Source organism: Mobula hypostoma, chromosome X1 (assembly GCF_963921235.1).
Source record: "Mobula hypostoma chromosome X1, sMobHyp1.1, whole genome shotgun sequence".
NCBI lineage: Eukaryota > Metazoa > Chordata > Chondrichthyes > Myliobatiformes > Myliobatidae > Mobula > Mobula hypostoma.
In genome coordinates, this window is record NC_086128.1 from 58,612,505 (window position 1) to 58,634,852 (window position 22,348).

The window sequence follows — 22,348 nt, forward strand, 5'->3', positions numbered from 1 at the left end:
CGAAGGTGATAGGTGAAGCCATGTTGATAGGAAAGATAAAGGGCTGGAGAAGGAATCTGAGAGGAGAGTGAACCATAGAAGAAAGGGAAGAAGGGTGTAATCTGGGTGGAGGTGATAGGCAGGTGAGAAGAGGCAAGAGCCAGAATAGAAGAGGGTGTAGAAGAACTGCGTATTTTCCAACAGCTCAGATATGGCACCTTGATATGTCTGAAGGTCAGCCATCACTGGAGGAGAATGCAACTGGGTGGACTTGCGGTGCCTATAGTAAATATACTTTGTATATATGGTGTACATACTTTGATATAAATTTACTTTGAACTCTGAGCAAGCTTAATGATTTCATCCAGTTACTGTGACAGAAAAATGTTTATAGAGGAATCATTACTGTAACAGATTAAGGATTGTTCACAGAAATTTTACACCACCTGCAAATCTCAAAATTTTATATCATTCCCAGACAAGTTAGAAAGACAGGGAAACATTTGAAAGAGAACCCACTGAACTGAGAGCTTGGAAGAATGTTTTCATTGTCCAAAGACAACTTTCTCATCTTCAAAGATTAACAGAAAACACCTATAATTGAAAAGTACTTCAACTGAAACTGGCTACATGTGCTTTGGAACAGTACTGTGCTACAAAACTTCAGTTAAGCTTCATGGAACACGTTTCCTCTAATTCACATCAGAATCAGGTTTAATACCACTGTCATATGTCGTGAAATTTGTTAACTTCGCGGCAGTAGCATAATGCAGTATATAATAAGAAAAATCATGAAGTATATATATTAAATAATTAAATTAAATAGGTAATGCAGAAATAAAAAATGAAAATGTATTGAGGTAGTTAAGTAATCATGGGTTCAATGCCCATTCAGAAGTCTGATGCAGAGGGGAAAAAGCTGTTCCTAAATCGCTGTGCACGCCTTCAGGCTCCTGTACCTGATGTTAGCAATGAGAACAGGGCATGACCTGGGTGATGGGGTCCTTAATGATGGACGCCACATTTTTGAGGAATCATTCCTTAAAGATATCCTGGATACTATGGAGGCCAGTACGCATGATGGAGCTAACTTAAGCTTACAACCCTCTGCAGCTTATTTTGATCCTATGCAGCACCACACCCCCCCCATACCAGACGGTGACGCACCAAATCTCCTCAAACTCCAAATGAAATATAGTCGCATTGATATGTCGGGCCCAGGAGAGTCCCTCAGAGATACTGACATCCAGGAATTTGCTCACTCTTTCCACTTCTGATCCTTCAATGAGGACTGGTGTGTATTTCCTCATCTCATCCTTTCTGAAGTCCACAATCTGTTACTTGGTCTTACTGACGATGAACGCAAAGTTATTGCTGCGACACTACTCAATTAACAGATATAGCTCGCTCCTGTACACGTCCTCATCACCATCTGAAATTCTACCAGCAATAGCTGTGTCGTCAGTAAATTTACAGATGGCATTTGAACTGTACCTAGCCAGACAGTCAGAGGTGTATAGAGTGTAGAGCAGAGAGCTAAGCACACATCCTTAAGGTACACCAGTGTTGATTGTCAGTGAGGTGGAGATGTTATTTCTGATCTGTACAGATGGTGGTCTTCCGGTTAGGAAGTCGAGGATTCAGTTGCAGAGGTGGGTACAGAGGTCCAGGTTTTGGAGCTTTTCAATCAGATCTGCAGGAAATATTGAATTTAACACTGAGCTGTAGTCAATAAACAGAATCCTGACATAGGTGCTTGTATTGTCCAGGTGATCATGGCAGGTAGTAACTTCACCTGTCAAAGCACAACACAGACACAATACAACTATCTAACTAGTCCCATTCCCCCACACTGTTCTCCCAAGCCCCGCAAGTGATCTCTTTTCATATTTTTATCCGGCTCCCAACAGACCATGAGAATCAATCTTCAACTACCATACTGGCAGTGCATCTTGCCATAATAAATTAAAATTCCTCCTGCAACTTTTGCTTCTTTTGACAATCTTCAGTCTATGTTCCTTGTTTTTGACATTACTGCCAAACAGTTTCTATCTACTCTGCCTGTCCCTTTCATGATTATAAATACTTCTCAGATCCCCTTGCAACCTCCACTGTTCCAAGAACAATGCCAAATGCTCCTATCAATCCACAAAAGTCCCTCATAAATACCATTAAGCAAGAGGTCCGTGGACCCCAGATTGGGATCCCGTCTTAGACCATAAGATATAGGAGCAGAATTAGACCATTCGGCCTATCAGGGCTGCTCCGTCATTTCATCATGGCTAATCCATTTTCCCTCCGCTTCATTCTCAATAAAATGTATCACTTGACATTTCTCAACATTGTTTCATCTGGCACATACCCATCCATTCTACCATGCTGTCCATATGCACTCACTGTACATCTTATTGGGCAAAGCAGTGGAAAGTCGTGTGTGGTCTTCAGCTGCTGTAGCTCATCCACTTCAAGGTTTGATGTGTTGTGCGTTCAGAGATGATCTTCTGCACACCACTATCAGCTTGAACAAGTCTGGCCACGTCACTGATTCTATAGATGTTTAACGATTAAGAACAGGGCTTTTTCTAGAACATAGAATAGTACAGCACATTACAGGCCCTTGGGCCCACAATGTTGTGCCAACCCTCAAACCCTGCCTCTCATATAAGCCCCCACCTTAAATTCCTCCATATACCTGTCTAGTAGTCTCTTAAACTTCTCTAGTGTATCTGCCTCCACCACTGACTCAGGCAGTGCATTCCACGCAACAACCACTCTGAGTAAAAAACCTTCCTCTAATATCCCCCTTGAACTTCCCACCCCTTACCTTAAAGCCATGTCCTCTTGTATTGAGCAGTGGTGCCCTGGGGAAGAGGTGCTGGCTATCCACTCTATCTATTCCTCTTATCTTGTACACCTCTATCATGTCTCCTCTCATCCTCCTCTCCAAAGAGTAAAGCCCTAGCTCCCTTAATCTCTGTTCATAATGCATACTCTCTAAACCAGGCAGCATCCTGGTAAATCTCCTCTGTAGCCTTTCCAATGCTTCCACATCCTTCCTATAGTGAGGCGACCAGAACTGGACACAGTACTCCAAGTGCGCCCTAACCAGAGTTTTACAGAGCTGCATCATTACATCGCGATTCTTAAACTCTATCCCTCGACTTATGAAAGCTAACACCCCATAAGCTTTCTTAACTACCCTATCTACCTGTAAGGCAATGTTCAGGGATCTGTAGATGTGTACCCCCAGATTCCTCTGCTCCTCCACACTGCCATTTACTTTGTACTCTGCCTTGGAGTTTGTCCTTCCAAAGTGTACCACCTCACACTTCTCCGGGTTGAACTCCATCTGCCACTTCTCAGCCCACATCTGCATTCTATCAATGTCTCTCTGCAATCTTCGACAATCCTCTACACTATCTACAACACCACCAACCTTTGTGTCGTCTGCAAGCTTGCCAACCCACCCTTCCACCCCCACATCCAGGTCATTAATAAAAATCACGAAAAGTAGAGGTCCCAGAACAGATCCTTGTGGGACACCACTAATCACAATCCTCCGAACTGAATGTACTCCCTCCACCACCACCCTCTGCCTTCTGCAGGCAAGCCAATTCTGAATCCACTTGGCCAAACTTCCCTGGATCCCGTGCCTTCTGACTTTCTGACTAAGCCTACCGTGTGGAACCTTGTCAAATGCCTTACTAAAATCCATGTAGATCACATCCACTGCACTACCCTCATCTATATGCCTGGTCACCTCGTCAAAGAACTCTATCAGGCTTGTTAGACACGATCTGCCCTTCACAAAGCCATGCTGACTGTCCCTGATCAGACCATGATTCTCTAAATGCCTGGAGATCCTATCTCTAAGAATCTTTTCCAACAGCTTTCCCACCACAGATGTAAGGCTCACTGGTCTATAATTAACCGGACTATCCCTACTACTTTTTTTGAACAAGGGGACAACATTCGCCTCCCTCCAATCCTCCGGTACCATTCCCGTGGACAACGAGGACATAAAGATCCTAGCCAGAGGCTCAGCAACCTCTTCTCTCGCCTTGTGGAGCAGCCTGGGGAATATTCCGTCAGGCCCCAGGGACTTATCCATCCTAATGTATTTTAACAACTCCAACACCTCCTCTCCCTTAATATCAACATGCTCCAGAACATCAACCTCACTCATATTGTCCTCACCATCATCAAGTTCCCTCTCATTGGTGAATACTGAAGAGAAGTACTCATTTAGGACCTCGCTCACTTCCACTGCCTCCAGGCACATCTTCCCACCTTTATCTCTAATCAGTCCTACCTTCACTCCTGTCTTCCTTTTGTTCTTCACATAATTGAAGAATGCCTTGCAGTTTTCCTTTACCCTACTCGCCAAGGCCTTCTCATGCCCCGTTCTTGCTCTTCTCAGCCCCTTAAGCTCCTTTCTTGCTTCCCTATATTCCTCAATAGACCCATCTGATCCTTGCTTCCTAAACCTCATGTATGCTGCCTTCTTCCACCTGACTAGATTTTCCACCTCACTTGTCACCCATGGTTCCTTCAACCTACCATTCTTTATCTTCCTCACCGGGACAAATTTATCCCTAACATCCTGCAAGAGATCTCTAAACATCGACCACATGTCCATAGTACATTTCCCTGCAAAAACATCATCCCAATTCACACCCACAAGGTCTAGCCTTATAGCCTCTTAATTTGCCCTTCCCCAATTAAAAATTTTCCTGTCCTCTCTGATTCTATCCTTTTCCATGATAATGCTAAAGGCCAGGGAGCGGTGGTCACTGTCCCCCAGATGCTCACCCACTGGGAGATCTGTGACCTGACCCCGTTCATTACCTGGTACCAGATCTAGTATGGCATTCCCCCAGCCAGCCTGTCCACATACTGTGACAGGAATCCGTCCTGGACACACTTAACAAACTCTGCCCCATCTAAACCCTTAGAACTAATCAGGTGCCAATCAATATTAGGGAAGTTAAAGTCACCCATGATAACAACCCTGTTATTTTTGCACCTTTCCAAAATCTGCCTCCCAATCTCCTCCTCTGTATCTCTGCTGCTAGCAGGGGGCCTATAGAATACCCCCAATAGAGTATCTGCTCCCTTCCTGTTCCTGACTTCCACCCATATTGACTCAAAAGAGGATCCTGCTACATTACCCACCCTGTCTGTAGCTGTAATAGTATCCCTGACCAGTAACACCACCCCTCCTCCCCTTTTCTCCCCCACCTCTATCCCTTTTAAAGCACTGAAATCCAGGAATATTGAGAATCCATTCCTGCCCTGGTGCCAGCCAAGTCTCTGTAATGGCCACTACATCATAATTCCATGCATGTATCCAAGCTGTCAGTTCATCACCTTTGTTCCTGATGCTTCTTGCATTGAGGTACACACATTTCTGCCCTTCTACCTTACTGTCTTTACACTGTTTATTCTGCTTCTCTTTCCTCAAAGCCTCTCTATATGTTAGATCTGGCTTTACTCCATGCACTTTTTTCACTGCTCTATCGCCCTGGATCCCATTCCCCTTGTAAATTAGTTTAAACCCTCCCGAACCATACTAGCAAACCTACCTGCAAGGATATTGCTCCCCCTCGAGTTCAGGTGCAACCCATTCAATCTGTACAATTTTTCTGATTTCTTTCCTTGCTTCCCTGAACAAACCTCAGTTGCATTCCAATTTGACCAGGTGATTTATCCACAGTGTACAGCTATCCTTCATAGTATCAACTATTCAGCACACTCAGAACCTCAAATGCACTTTCCACATCTTCCTTCAGAAAACTGATATAAGGTTTTCACCTAGCATCTCAACCATGTCCTCAGCAATTTCTTATTTGGTCTTCAACTGGTCCCACCACACCTCTCACAACCCACCTTGCTCTATGTCTACAGAAAAATGTTGGATTCCATTTTATATTTGCAGCCAGTCATTTCCTGTGGCATTTGCCTCTCACTTCCTTTTTTTAAAAAAGACATTCTACAATCAGCTTGGTTTTCATCCATTTTAACAGCTTGGAACTACATGCCTTACCTCTACAATATTTTATTTCCTATCTTTTAAGTTATCAATAAAGAATCAATCACTTATTGTGGTTTTATTTCATTGCCACTCTCTCTCTCTCTCTCACACACACACAAACAAAGAGTTTGGAGCTGAAATATTGCCTTAAATTAGGTTCAGCTACTAAGTTTCAATTCAAGTATCTGACCTAATTACTATCCATAGCAGAAGGCGATTCCATTTGCAATCTGCAGTATTTTACTCAGTAGCTAACAGTCCTGTTAGCAGATGATCTGACTGGTCCCAAGCAATAATCCAGCACAATTAACAGCACCCACCTATTGGAACTGGACAGCATCTTTTCATGCACCAGAAGTCCCCATGGATCTGTGGTGATATTTGCGGCAGTACATTAAAATGATACCGGCATTCGCAACTTCGTTTGAATCTTCAGGGGTTTCAAAGAGCAAGAATTATATCCCAGAAGTGCTCACTGCACACAATTCCTGACAAAATCATATCCAACTCAACATCATGGCTCTTTCAGAATAGAACTCTTAAGTAAAAATAACAGTGTAACTGTGGAATGCCTTTGTTCCACTGATCACTCCAGCTCACCACACCACACACAGAAGTCAAAATTTGAAGTAAATTTATTATCAAAATACCTGTGGATTACCAACTACTATCTTGAGATTCATTTTCTTGCATGAATTTACAGGAAAACAATGAATTACAATAAAATTTATGAAAAATTATACACAAAGACTGACAAACAACTAATGTGCAAAAGACAACAAATTGTGCAAATAAGAAATAAGTACTGAGAACATGAGCTGTAGAGTCCTTGAAAGCCAGTCTGTAGTTTGTGGAATCTGTTCAGAGTTCTAGTGAGTATTCCAATTTATGCAGATCTATTCCTAAATCTCAACATCTAGTCTCTATTCTTCCATACAACCTTGTCCTTTAAGTCCATTTTCTTTGCAAATTTTCAAGAAATGTTTTACATTTAAAAAGTCAACTCTGGCTTGTTCTTAGTTTCCTTGCCAGTACCATCAAACAGCAGTTCTCGTTGATTAACACTGAAATACAATGCTTTTAATGGAAAATAAATTTCACGAGTATTAAAAAAACAACCACCATGTCCTAAACTTCACAGGGAAATTGCCTACTGTTGGCTGCCTCAGGCTTTGATTTCTTTCCAAATTGAAACCCGAGTTCCAAATCATTTGCTCTCTTCCCATACAGTGGCATGCAAAAGTTTGGGCATCCCTGGTCAAAATTTATTACTGTGAATAGCTAAGCGAGTAAAAGATGAACTGATATCCAAAAGGCATAAAGTTAAAGATGACAATTCTTTAATATTTTAAGAAAACTTTTTTTATTTCCATCTTTTACAGTTTCAAAATAACAAAAAAGATAAAGGGCCCGAAGCAAAAGTTTGGACACCCTGCATGGCAGTACTTAGTAACACCCCCTTTGGCAAGTATCACAGCTTGTAAACGCTTTCTGTAGCCAGCTGGAGTCTTTCAATTCTTGTTTAGGGGATTTTCATCCATTCTTCCTTGCAAAAGGCTTCTAGTTCTGTGAGATTCTTGGGCTGTCTTGCATGCACTGCTCTTTTGAGGTCCATCCAGATTCTTGATGATGTTTAGGTCGGAGGGCTGTGAGGGCCATGGTAAAACCTTCAGCTTGTGCCTCTTGAGGTAGTCCATTGTGGATTTTGAGGTGTTTAGGATCATCATCCTGTTGTAGAAGCCATCCTCTTTTTATCTTCAAGCTTTTTTTTCCCCCAGACGGTGTGATGTCTGCTTCCAGAATTTGCTGGTTCATTGAATTCATTCTTCCCTCCACCTGTAAATGTTCCCCATGCCACTGGCTGCAACACAAGCCCAAAGCATGATTGATCCACCCGTGCTCAACAGTTGGAGAGGGTTTCTTTTCATGAAATTCCGCACCCTTTTTTCTCCAAACATACCTTTGCTCATTGCGGCCAAAAAGCTCTATTCAAAAAGTTCAAAGGAACATATAAACAAGCCTGATGCATTTTGGAAACAAGTCCTGTGGACTGATGAAGTTAAAATAGAACACCTCAAAATCCACAATGGACTACCTCAGGAGGTGTAAGCTGAAGGTTTTGCCATGGCCCTCACAGTCCCCTGACCTAAACATCATCGAGAATCTGTGGATAGACCTCAAAAGAGCAGTGCATGCAAGACAGTCCAAGAATCTCACAGAACTAGAAGCCTTTTGCAAGGAAGAATGGGCGAAAATCCCCCAAACAAGAATTGAAAGACTCTTAGCTGGCTACAGAAAGCGTTTACAAGCTGTGATACTTGCCAAAGGGGGTGTTACTAATTACTGCCACACAGGGTACCCAAACTTTTGCTTCGGGCCCTTTTCCTTTTTTGCTATTTTGAAACTGTAAAAGATGGAAATAAAAAAGTTTTCTTGCTTAAGATATTAAAGAAATGAGTCATCTTTAACTTTATGCCTTTTAGATACCAGTTCATCTTTTACTCGCTTAGCTATTCACAGTAACAGAAACTTTGACCAGGGGTGCCCAAACTTTTGCATGCCACTGTATATTTTCATATATCTGACATTCCCTGGAATTATCTTCCCAAAGCAATCAAGGTGCCTGCTTGAATAACAATGAGCAAAAGAGTTTTATATACTTTATGTAAAATAATTACTTCCTGCATCATAACTGTTACCCAAAATAAAACATAACTACTTTAGTGGTTTACGATCTTGGAGTTATTACAAGTTAAAATGGTAAACATACTACTTCATTTTTTTTATTAACTACTGTTTCGTACCCTTAAAGGAGCATGCCACCTCAATTGACGATGACCAATAGTTAACCATTGAACTTTACAAAGCACTAAAGTTGCACTGAAATCCTATGTGAAATTCCAGCTCCTACATTATAGGAAGCAGTTGTTTGTGCTGGAGAGTGCGCAGAGGAGATTTCCCAGAATGTTGTCGGGATTGGAAGAATTTAGTTATCTGGAGAAATTAGATCAGCTGGGTTTGTTTTCCATGGAGCAAGGCCAAGCAGTGACCTAACAGTAGGATACAAGATGAGAGATGGGGCAGATGGCTAAAATCTTATTCCCCATAGTTATCATCATGTACTGTGTCATATGACGCGAGCGATCATGATGTTGGCAAATTTTTCTGCAGAAGTGGTTTAACATTGCCGCCTTCTGGGCAGTGTCTTTACAAGACAGGTGACCCCAACCATTATCAATACCCTTCAGAGACTGTCTGCCTAGTGTCAGTGGTTACATAGCCAGGACTTGTGATGTGCATCAGCAGCTCATACGACCATCTTCCATGGCTTCATGTGACCCTGATCGGAGGGGGCGGGTGGGGGGGCTAAGCAGGTGCTGCACCTTGAGGGCATCACAACAAGAGAAGTCTAAGATGAAAACAAGGACTCAAAGGAGGTCTGAGGTGCAAGCTTTCTTAAAATACTCATTGATATTTGGAATGTGCTAGAAGAGATGACAATTAGATATAATTTAAGAGGCATATAGACAAATGCTTAAATAGGCAAACCACAGAAGTGTCCAAATGTGAACAAATGAGATTATTATAGATGGGCATGGATGTGATCGAAACAATGGACGAAATTCTGTTCTGTAAACCATGACGATACTCAGCACCATCATATTCTTGCAGTTTGTATTGGTGCATGTAAACAAGTCAAAATAATATTACATAAAAGACCAGAGCCACTACATTTCCCCCATACATAAACACCAAAAGTATCAAGTCATTAAATATGTGAATGAGAAAATAATGTACTGTTCACTACCTTCAAATTAAATTTTAAAAGATAATTTGCTAATGGTAAATTTTCCAGTGCTCTTTTCCTGACTTTTACCTGTACAGAGAACAGCTCAGACAAGACAGCAAGACTGAAAAAAACAGCTTCTCCTGAAGGGCTGTTGTGCAGATGAATAATACTACGCCCTGGCTTGCCAATGGTCTTTGAGTGTTATGGACTATCAAAGTCACTTGTTGCACGTAAATATGGGATTTCTTTTTTAATTGAGTCATACCACATGCATTATAAATCTGTTTTGCATGGACTGGAGTATCACCGCAATCTTATCTTGAGCAACGCCAATAAAGTTCTATTCTACATCTATCCACCTTCCACATTGATACTAAGCTATACTAAATATTTTATTGCTACAAACTTTACCTCCATTTCTGTGGTCCATCTCCTAAAACTGTGATTGAAAAGATCACCTGAAGATCCTCTATTGACTGAACTTGGTCTCACCTTGAAAATTCTACTTCCTTCAAATAAAAGGTGCAGCAATGGCGACTTCACAACTTTGAGCAGCAAACGTCTGAACAATTCAATTTCAACCCCGATCATGTGTTTTCCAAGACTTTATTTACCTTGCAATTAACTGCATTCTCCGGCTTCTGAGAATTTAAATTTTATATTTGTGCAAGTACCACCTATTTCTCTCCAATGACTGCATACTCTACCTTAACCCCATCTTTTCTCAATTAATCTTTTTACAGTACTGTGCAAAACTCTTAGGCACATACATATAACTAGAGTGCAAAGGCTTTTGCACAGTTACAAAGCTAAGTGCTCTTATTTCTGTTTCCCAACCACCTTCTCAATTTAACTAACATACAGTATGGTACAAAAATTTTAGGCACGCTAGCTGTATACATGTGCTTAAGACTTTTGCACAGTAGTGCATAACTCACACTCTCGGCATTTTTTTCTATCTGCGCAATCTGCCTGTAGCACATTGGTTGTTTTTCAGTCCTTGTTCATGTATAGTTACCCCCCCATAAATTCTCTCATATCTCTATTTTCCTGTAAATGCAAGCAAGAAAATCCCAAAGGGGATAACTTCACTTGCCCCATCATTGAAATGTTCGCACAACCAATGGAATCACTTTCAATGACTCTTCACCTCATGTTCTTCATATTTATTGCTCATTTATTATTTTTCTTTCTGTATTTGCAGTTAGTCGTCATCTGCACTCTAGTTGAACGCCCCAGTTGGGCAGTCTTTCATTGATTCTGTTATTCAAAATGAATCTCAGGGTTGCATACAGTGAACTATAAGCACTTTGATAATAAAGTTTACTTTGAACTATATGGTAACATATACGTACTGGGTTTAGATAATACATTTTTCTTTGATTTTGACAGTCTCTCCATCAGGCTTTCCAATGTCATCTAGTCATCCCAAAATTTCGATTACCAAGAAGAAACTTCTCCCCACTTCTATATCCAATTTTGATTAATGACCTATACTCTCCTACTTTACATCTCTGTCTCGGTCCTTTATCTCAGAATCCGATTTATTATTTCTGACATAAGTTGTGAAATTTGTCATCTTCTGGTAGCAGTACGGTGCTAGAAGTTACAATAAGAAACAAAAGTAGTAAATAGTGTTAAAAAGGAACAGTGAGGTAGTGTTCATGGAATGTTGAGCAATCTAATGGCAGGGAGGAAGAAGCTGTTCCTAAAACATTGACCGAGCGCATTCATGCTCTTGTACCTCCTCCTAGATGGCAGTAATAAAAAAATAATGGGCATGCCCTGGATGACGAAGGTTCTTAATGGTGGATGCTGCCTTCTTGAGGCACCACGATCATGATGGGGCTGACAAACTCTGGAACTCTCTGCAGCCTCTGGTGATTCCGTGTATTGGAGCCTCCATCCCAGGCAGTAATGCAACCAATCAAATGCTCTGCATGGTACATCTGTAAATTTGCTAACCTTTGGTGACAAATTTTCAAAAGTCATTGGTGACATTCAGAATCTCCCCAAATTCCTAATGGCTATCAATGATTAACTTCCAATCCATAGCGTCTGAATATTTCAGGAACACCAAACTGGATTCATCCCATTTTCCATGTCTCTGCCTTGGCCAGATTTCCCTCTTCTAAAATGCGTAACCATGATTATTGCTCTTTCTGCCCCAGCATTCACTGCATCTTTCCCCACTTCAGCCAACTGTACCAGAACACAAATGACTCTTCTTTCTATCCCCTTCTTTCTGAGCTTAATCAAACTGCTTTATTCTTTCTTAAAATGCAATTCCAGAGCTACCTGTGACACTTAGTGTTCTCTCATGTATTCCACATCTGACTTTACTGATTGATCTTCCCCACCAGGAAAATAAGATATTTTTTAACTAAGTGCTCTGTGACACTCTGCCCTTTTTGCTAGGCTACAAAGACTTCTACCAAATCTGCCCAATTACAATTAATGTAACCGATTTCTTACTTTGCACATCCAAAATGTACAAACAAATTCGTCTGTTCTCTTAGCTACTCACTGCCATTTCACATAATTAATATTCTGCATGCATCTACCAACTGATCCACCATCCAGGATATGCTCATTTCTCACTGCTGCCATTAGGAAAAATATACAGGAGCCTCAGATCCCGCACCACCAGTTTCAGGAACAGTTATTACCCCTCAAGCATCAGGAAGGTGGTACAGGAGCCTCAGGTCCCAAACCACCAGGTTCAGGAACAGTTAACCATCAGCCTCTTGAACCAGTGTGGATAACTTCACTCACCTCAACACTGAACTGATTCCATAACCTATGGACTCACTTTAAAGGACTCCTCATCTCATGTTCTCAATGCTTAGACCTTATTATTTTGTTTCTCCTTCTATTTGCAGTTTGTTTTCTTTTGCACATTGGCTCTTTGTCCATTTTGTTGAGTGCAGTCTTTCATTGATTCAATTGTGTTTCTTGTATTTACTATGAACACCCACAAAGAGACATGATACATGTACTTTGATAATAAATTTACTTTGGACTTTGTTGGCTTTACACTTCACTCATTTAATATTCTACACGCATTTAACGATCAGAGAGCATTTCCCCTTTACACTAAACTCTAATTAGTTATAAAGGAAACTATACTTCATTCCACTCATCATTGAAAAGGTCTTCGGCAGAAATACAAGGTATTCATCTTATTCTACTCATGTCAGCTGTTTGTACGAGCTATTCAATTAATCTCATTCCTCCATCTGTTTCTTCATATTTAAGTTACTATTGAAACTGTCTCCACTACCCTTTCAGCTACAGCACAATTCAATATAAAATACATGAGAAATTCTGCAGATGCTGGAAATCCGGAGCAACACACACAAAATGCTGGAAGAACTCAGTAGGCCAGGCAGCATCTATGGAAATGAATAAACAGCTGACGTTTTGGGCCAAGACCCTTCATCAGGACTGGAAAGGAAGGGGGAAGACACCAGAATAAAAAGGTGGAGGAGGGGAAGGAGGATAGCTGGAAGGTGACATGTGAAGCCAGGTGGGTAGGAAAGGTAAAGGACTGGAGGAGAATTGGATAGGAGAGTAGTGAACCATTGGAGAAACAAGGTGGTGATAGGCAGGTGAGAAGTAGTAAGAGGCTAGCGTGGGGAATAGTAGAGGAAGGGGGGGAGGGAGGGATGTTTTTTTAAAAAACAGAAGGTGAAATTGATAGCAATGTAAAAAAAATGCTTCTTGTCCCCTCTGGCTGTAATGTCAATCATTTTAAATTTATATCTGCTGTGTTTTTTTTTGCAAGTGTTCTGCACTGCAAATAATGAGTTTGAACACCCTTGCAACATCTTTTTATTTTCTCCAAGGTGCACAGCACAAGACAGTGCATCATGAAGGAACATGCTGAGGAGGTAATTTAAACAACATATGGGAAGATGGGTTTTATAAATAGAGACAATAAACACAAAGGTTACCTTAAACCATTAACACTGTTTCGGTTACAAGAATATCAAATCCTATTCTGGCTAATAATTACAAAATGCTGGAGGAATTCAATAAGTTAAGCAGAATCTATGGAAATGAATAAGCAGTTGACATTTCGGGACGAAGGGCCTTGCTCAAAACATCAACTGTTTATTCCTCTTCATTCAGGAACAGTTATTACCCATTAACTATCAGGTTCCTGAACCAGTGTGGTAATTTCACTCATCCCAACAGTGAACTGTTCCCCACAACCTATGGATTCACTTTCAAAGACTCTTCATCTCAAGTTCTCAAAAGTTGCTGCCACAAAACAAAGGCAGTGATTGATAATAAATCTGATTCTGAAGACCTTGTAGAATAGTCCCAGGGACAAAGGCCAACAATTCCACATCTAGGTAGAGAAGATACAGAGATGATTGAGAAGTTTTCTGGAGGCTTGAAACATCATGAAGATATGAATTAAGAAAAATTCCCATTAACAAGGTCAAGAAGCAGAGGACACATGGAAAATTAATTGCGAAAGGAATACTAGTGACACCAGAAGAAATATTTCCAGCAGTCGATTATGATATGGAATATACAGCTTAATGAGTTAATTATCATTTTCAAAGTGAATTTACAGATGCTTGAACAAAATATTGGAAGGCCATTAGACTCATTAAGTGGTTCTTGAAGAGAATTTTATATCTTATTTTTCTGAGAAAGTCATATTTTTGTGTGAAGCTCTACTTAATCCCATATTCGAACTGAGGCAGGAAAACAAAATTCCTCAGGAAACACGACTAAAAGGTACTGGTACTTATCTGATAACTCACCTAAATCTCTACACCTTATGTACATCTCTAAAAGAGAGCATCCATAGATTATTCAGAGACTAATCATATTCACACTCTGATCTTCATACATTTTCTTGTTGAAATTGATTTTAAAAAAAGAGAACGGAACTGCAAGAGCCATCAATCAAATTCAAAGACAAAATAAAACTTATCAAATATTATTTATTTAACCTTAAGATTTATTTTCTTGTAGGCACTTACAGGAAAATAAAGAAATACAATAGAACTTATGAAGAATTATACATAAAGACTGAAACAACCAAAGTGCAAAAGACAAATTGTGCAAATAAAATTTTTAAAACTATTGAGAACACGAGTTGTAGAGTCTTTGAAAGAGTCTATAGGTTGTGGTATTTACCCTCTTTATTCCTTTAGTCTAGGGGGTACCAAACCTGAGGGGCTTATAGCATAAAAAAGGATTGGAAGCCCCTGCCTTAGTCAAATGATAACAATTTTGTTTTAAATTCTCGGTATTAGAAGGAAAAATGAATAATGAAACTACTACTTTCAAGCATACATAAATTTTAACAAGGAGGTGGAAAAGAATTTCCTTCATCGACTTTATTCCCTAGAATTTAGAAGAATGAGAGGAGATTTATCAAGTTATGAGGGGAATAGCAAGGTAAATGCAAGTAGGCTGTTTCCACTGAGGCTGGGTGAGACTACAACTCAAGATCATATGTTAAGGGCGAAAGGTGAGAAATTTAAGAGGAACATGAAGGGAAACTTCTTCACTCAGAGGGCGGTGAGACTATGGAACAAGCTGCCAGCGCAAACGGTGGATGCAGGGTCGATGTCAACATTTAAGAGAAATTTGGATAGGTACGTGGATGTGAGAGGATGGAGGGTTATGGTCCAGGTATAGATCAATGGGACTAAACAGATTAATGATTCTGCACAACCTGGATAGGTCAAAGGGCCTGTTAATGGTTCTATGACAAGATGAAAAGAAAACATTAGCTCTGGTGACAGGTCAGACAAGATGTGAGCTTTCTCTCCAGAGATGCCGCATGATCTAAATACTTCCTACATTTTCTGTTTTTATTTCAACTTTTCACCCACAATATTTTGCTTTTGATATTAGTTCTCTGATTCAATCTGAGTATACATTAACTCCCTTAGACTTACTAAGTCTTCTCAACGATTTCCTCTTCACGACTGTTTGCCGAGAGTGGTAATGGGGACAAGCTCCCACTACCTATTAAATGCTCACAACAATGAACATCTCAAATCGCCTTTGACAGCTAAGTCCAGCTCCTGGCCTTCACATGTGGCTTCACTACTAAAGCTGGCAAAACAGTTTCTACTGACAGGAGAAGGGGAAAAGGCAGGATACTTGTGCCTTAAAAACAGGTGCTTCAGGCAGATGGGGCTCGCCAGCCGTGGTTGGCAGCTCATCCAGGAGGAACTATCTGATCTCAAACCCTTGCTGATTTGCGGCTATACCCACTCATGGGGAAGACTTCGGGAGTAAACCCCGAGGGAAAAATTCTGAGCTGGAGTCCTACATTGAGTTCAATGTTGACTGGCAAATCCTGCAACACTGCTGGTGCCAAAATGCATTAGTCTCTGCCGTTCCTTTGGACCCATCAGATATGTGGAGAGGAGGAGCTTGCTGCACGTGCAACAGCTTGTTCTCCATGTTGTATTACCCTGGATCATGTATCTAGACAACATCCATGGTCAACCCTGACCAATGGAGGCCTCAGACACTTCCAACCTCAAGACTTCACTAAAGGACTTACAAGCATTAGGGTCATGGTTTATACATTAAGTACACTCCTTTAGAATTTCCAATATTTTACATCATCCCAGGTTGCATCCGTCTCACAATAATACATCAGACACACAGTTACCTCAGTCCCAGTCAGAATCTTAATTCTGAGTGAACCACGAAAGTATCGTTCATTATGTGCTGTGTCATATGAGATGAGCAATCATGGTCTTTCCATGACCATGATTGTACTTGACATTTTTCTACAAATGGTTTGCCACTGCCTTCTTCTGGGCAGTGTCTTTACAAGACAGGTGACCCCAGCCATTATCAATACTCTTCAGAGATTGTCTGCCTGGTGTCAGTGGTCGCATAACCAGGACTTGTGATCTGCATCGTCTGCTCATACGACCATCCACCACCTGCTCCCACGGCTTCATGTGACCCTGATCCATGGAGGGGCCAAGCAGGTGCTACACCTTATCCAAGGGTTACCTGAAGGCTAGCAGAGGGAAGGAGCGCCTTACACCTCCTTTGGTTTGTGACATATCTTCACTCCGCTATCCATTGAAAGTATATAATCGGTTTATATACATCTGCATTTGGGTCAAAATATCTCATGCAGAAAGAAACATTTCAAGGATTACAACTCAAATAGCCGTGTTATTACCAGAATTCTGCAGCTGAGAGTGAGTCATTTTGCTTCATTTATAAAGGTGGAGGCATAACATCCTCCCGAATTTAATATAAAGAAGTATCTTCAATAATTCAAAAAAAACATTATGTTACTTTTGGGTCCCTCAACTGAGAAAAGATATGCTGGCAGTGGAGAGGGTCCAGAGGTAGTTCATGTGAATGACTCCGGAAATGAAAGGGTTAACGTTATGAGGAGCACTGGATGGCTCTGGGCCTCTATTTGCTGGAGTTTAGCAGAATGGGGGGGGGGAGAAAGGAAGAGAAACCGCATTGAAACCTAATCAAATATTTAAAGGTCTTGATCAGGGGTCTCAAACCCTCCTTTTATGCCATGGACCCTTACCATTAACCGAGGAGCCCAGTTTGGGAACCCCATGTCGAGTTACAGTGGATGTGGAGAGGATGTTTCCAATAGTGGGGGCATCTAAGACCAGAGAGCACACACTCAAAATAGAAGGACGCCCCTTTAGAACAGAGGTGACGAATTTCTTTAGCCAGAGGGTAATGAATCTGAGGAATTTGTTGCCACAGACAGCTGTGGAGACCAAATCATTAGGTATATTTAAAGGGAAGGTTGATAAGTCTTTAATTAGTCATGGTGTGAAAGATTGCAGTGAGAAGGCAGGAGAATGGGATTGAGAGGGATAATAAATCAAGACATGGTCAAATGGCCTAATTCTTATGGTCTAATTTGAAATGCCTAATACAATCCTTTTGAACAAAGTGCCAAGTAGAATCTGTGAATATGCTCCTTAAATACCCTAAAAGTTGCAGAACATTTTTCTATAATACGACTTTAGACAGAACTCCCAAGAATTTAGAAAATTGCTCTTAAGCACAGCATTATAAATAGACAAAAAAACTTTACATTCCCAAAAATAAAGCAAGAGTCAATATTACACGACGCTAAGAATGGTTTGTAGTTGTCAGTACTGTAATCTTAAGCGCCCAAGATACAAACACTATAAATACACACTTCAATTACAACAGAACGCAGTTCCTGATAAAAAGATTGACTCTGTATTTAGCAAAGTTTATCAAAAGGCAACCCGAGGAAAATTATGGTAAACATTAATGAAAGAGCAATAAGTTGCCCAGACAGATATACAAGAGATAGATATTGGCTGAAACCCAAGGCTTTGTGCACAAGGAAATACCGCAACTGTTATTTTACAAACAAAAGCTAAGTACATTTAAAAATGTAACGTTTATGACATTATATATATATATAACCTATTAACGTCATATAAATTGATAAAAGATTGGCGTCTTACAGCCCCATGAACATCCATATCAAACGATGGAACCAGACTTTTTTGAAAATCACTTTTGTTTTATTTGAAAGCACACAAGAATAAAACTCAAAGATTGCTGCTGTCAATGGCAACAGTGTGGACACGGCTCCTGTGTCTCAATCAACCAGCAGACAGATTCAGCATTCTTCACAATGTGTGTGTGTATACTCTCTCTCGTCGCTTCTTCTAACTAACCTTCCATCGTGTGAATTTCTCGCCTTGTCTATTAACATTAAGGAAGGGGGCGAGAAGAACGGCCATTCTACATGAATATATCCCACGTTTTTATTATATATATTTTTCTCTCGAAAGCCTCAAACCACCTTCTTCCCTCTGGAATTACAATAAAAAAAGTAAATATTTCAGGACACCAACGAATTGCTCACTCGACGCTCTCTCTCCCTTAATTTCAGAGTTAGGTAGGCCTGATAGTCAACGGGTTTAAAAGCATCACGCCAATCGGAGTGCAGGTAAAGGCCCGCGGCTGCAGCTGAGCCGTCGACACCGAGTTGGATCCAAATGGGAACCCCTGGATTTCTGGAGGCCAATTTGAGGCCTTTCGGAACAACCCACCCCTCCCCCTTATTCCACCCCCACAACCAGGACCCGGAATACAAATTGGATCTCACCGGCGCACTCCCTCTCCCCGCCTTACCTCAACCGAGGCTTCCAGCTTGCCCTCGAACGTGAAGTCGACGAGGTCGGGCTTCAGGCACAACGCGTAGTTCTCCGGGCTCACGTCGGTGGGGAGCCGCTCGAAAGGTCTCTTGGACGGCATTTTGTCTGAGGGAGCCTCCCTGAGGCCGGCCCAGCTACCGAATGCGGTAAAAGCGGATCTGGCTCGGGGCCTAAGCAGGCGAGGTACGCGGCCTCTCCAACAACCGGAGGCAACGAGCAGACGGCGAGAAACGAGAACCACGGCAGCACCGCCGAGCAACATCAATGAAGCTGACAAACTGACTGTCTCCTCCCTCCCCCCACCTCTCGCCACAACCGCCGTCGTTTGCGTGCACGGCTCCGATTCGCCGCGAACGAGCGCGCGCGCTCACACACACACCCCAGGCAAAAAGAGTGCAACCTGCCTCTCGACACGGGCATCCGCAATAGCGAAAACCGGGCGTACGCTTCGTACAGCCGACCGCACGTCACGTCACGCGGCTCCTAAATCACGTGCGCGTGTGTGCGAGCCTGCTGGGAACGACCGCGCATGCGTGGGTTTGTTGTCTGTGCTTAATATTTTAAGGCTACGTTTTTTTAAATATCTAATGAAATTCTAAACAATGAAGACGCCAGCTAGGTTGAATGCCTCATCAAATTATAATCATGCCAGGTCTGTAGGATGTAAGAGTAAGAACGGAAGGTAGCAGAAATACTGTGTCTTGTCATGCAGTTACATAACTGTTAGGTAGTGTAATAAACTCACTTTCTTCCTTTAATCACCACTTGCTAACTTTTATGAAGGATACCCATTGTTGTGCTTTTACAAGTTCATAAGCTCTTCAATTAAAGTATTATATAAGTGCAAGCTGCTGTTGTTATAATAGACCCCTGTCTTTTTTTTTGCTTGGTTGCAAGTAGGGTGAAGAGCATTTGGAAAGCTGCTAGAACAGGGGTTCCCAACCTTTTTTATGTCATGGATCCCTAGCATTAACCAAGTGGTCTGTCGAAGCAAGGTTGGGAGCCCCTATGCTAGATGTCAGCCTAGGTAAAGTACCCCACCTCTGGGACTCAGGCTTACAGCAGCAACTCTGTGACGCAGAGATGACATCACAATCCATTGTCGATATGTAATATATAAGGTCGCATACCCTCATAGTTTTAGCATTTGCAACCTGGATTTGTGTGTCGCTAGCAGCTTGGCAGAGTTCCCCCTCTTAACCCAGGAGATTTGAGACCAGCTCTTCAACTTCTCAGCCAGTCGACGCCATGATCTGGATCTTGGTTATACTGATTCTTTTCGCTATGCACCTGTACGCACAGGTGTATTTTACTCCGGAACCTTCTGAAGAAAGAATCGATTGGGAGGAGAGTGAAGAGAAAGAAATATCTGAGCAGCTGGTGGAGCACACAACCAATTGTTTGTCTGAATGAGCCCTAAGGACTGAGAAATAAACAATGAAGAATTTGCCCAATTTGATTCTGTATTTCTTATTTCTGAAAGTTCAAAAGAAGTTGAAAGTAAATTCATTATCAAAGTACGTAGATCTTTGAATAATCACAATCTTATTTCCAGTAAAGTAAAAGTAAAGGGCATAGGTCTAAGGTTAGAGGGGAAAGATTTAAACGGGATCTGAGGGGCACATCTTTCCACGTGATCAGTGGTCGGTTTATGAAACAAGTTGCCAGAGGAAGTAGGCATTGTGTCGACAGTTAAAGAACTTTGGTAAAGGATTTAGAGCCAGCGCCTGTTTTTTTATTGTTAATAATTTTATTATAAATATGTCTTAATTCTTGACTAAGGTTTGAGAGTCAACGTACAATTTATTGTAAACATCTTTCATCTGAATATGGGCTGACAGCGCATAATTTTATTGCAAATAACTTTATTTATTGAATAAGGACTCAGAATCAACGAATGTCTTTTTTCTATGTAAATAACTATTTTGTAATATTTCTGAATAAAGTATTTTTGGAGAGAAAAAAATACTCTTCAGAGATTATCTGCTTGGCAACAGTGATCACACTCCCATGGCTTTACATGCTAAACCTTGCCCAAGGGTGACCTAGTGGAGGAAAGGAGATCCTTGTACCTCCTTTGGTAGAGACGTATCTCCACCCCACCACCAACATACTCTGCTAAAGCATCTCACTCAAATGGTAGCAACTTGTCAGCCTAAGTACCCCACCTCTGGGACTCAGGCTTATTGCAGCAACTCTGTGACGCAGAGATGACATCACAATCCATTGTCGATATGTAATATATAAGGTCGAGTGCCCTCATAGTTTTAGCATTTGCAACCTGGATTTGTGTATCGCTAGCAGCTTGGCAGATATCCCCCTCTTAACCCAGGAGATTTGAGACCAACTCTTCATCTTCTCAGCCAGTCGACGCCATGATCTGGATCTTGGTTATACTGATTCTTTTCGCTATGCACCTGTACGCACAGATGTATTTTACTCCGGAACCTTCTGAAGAAAGAATCGGTTGGGAGGAGAGTGAAGACAGCGAAATATATGAGAAGCTGTTGGAGCACAGAACCAATTGTTTGTCTTAATGAGCTCTAAGGACTGAGAAATAAACAATGAAGAATTTGCCCAATTTGATTTTGTATTTCTTTATTTCTGAAAGTTCAAAAGAAGTTGAAAGTAAATTCATTATCAAAGTACGTAGATCTCCATAAGACCATAAGATTTCAGAGCAGAATTAGGCTATTTGGCCCATCGAGTCTGCTTTGCCATTTCATCATGGCTGATCCATTTCCCTCTCAGCCCCAATTTCTTGCCGCCTCCCCGTATCCCTTCACGTCCTGACTAATCAAGAACCTATCAGCCTCTGCCTAAAATATACCAAATGACTTGGCCTCCATAGCTGCCTTTGGCAATAAATTCCACAGATTCACCACTCTATGGTTAAAGAAATTCCTCCTCATCTGCATTCTAATGGACCCCCCCCCCCATTCTGAGGCTGCGTCCTTTGGCTTTAGACTCTCCCATCATAGGAAACATCCTCGCCACATCCACTGTATCAAGGCCTTTCAATATTCTGTATTCTTCTTCACCTCATCCTTCTGAATTCCAGTGAATACAGGCCCAGAGCCATCAAACACTGCTCATATGATAAGCCATTCAATCCCAGAATCATTTTCGTGAACCTCCTTTGAACCCTCTCCAACATCAGCACATCCTTTCTTACACTACCATATTCTACCCTGAGATTTATTTTTTGTGGGCATTCACAGTAAATACAAAGAAACATAATAGAATCATTGAAAAACCACGCACAACACAAGAAACAACCAATTTGCAAAAGGCAACAAAATGCAATTACAAAATGAAAAAAACCAAACAAAATAATAAGAAATAAGCAATAAATATTGA

The 22,348-nt window shown here is 41.3% G+C and overlaps 1 protein-coding gene across 1 annotated transcript in view; it reads right to left on the reverse strand.

The window, feature by feature from the left end:
- The window catches only part of npepps (aminopeptidase puromycin sensitive), a 301,618-nt gene extending 282,237 nt beyond the window's left edge, over nt 1-19,381 (reverse strand). Inside the window, exon 1 of the mRNA XM_063038059.1 lies at nt 18,966-19,381. Within this exon, the coding sequence (XP_062894129.1) occupies nt 18,966-19,250 (285 nt within the window). The 5' untranslated portion in view covers nt 19,251-19,381. The remainder of the gene's footprint in view (nt 1-18,965) is intronic.
- Between the last annotated feature and the right edge of the window lie 2,967 nt (nt 19,382-22,348).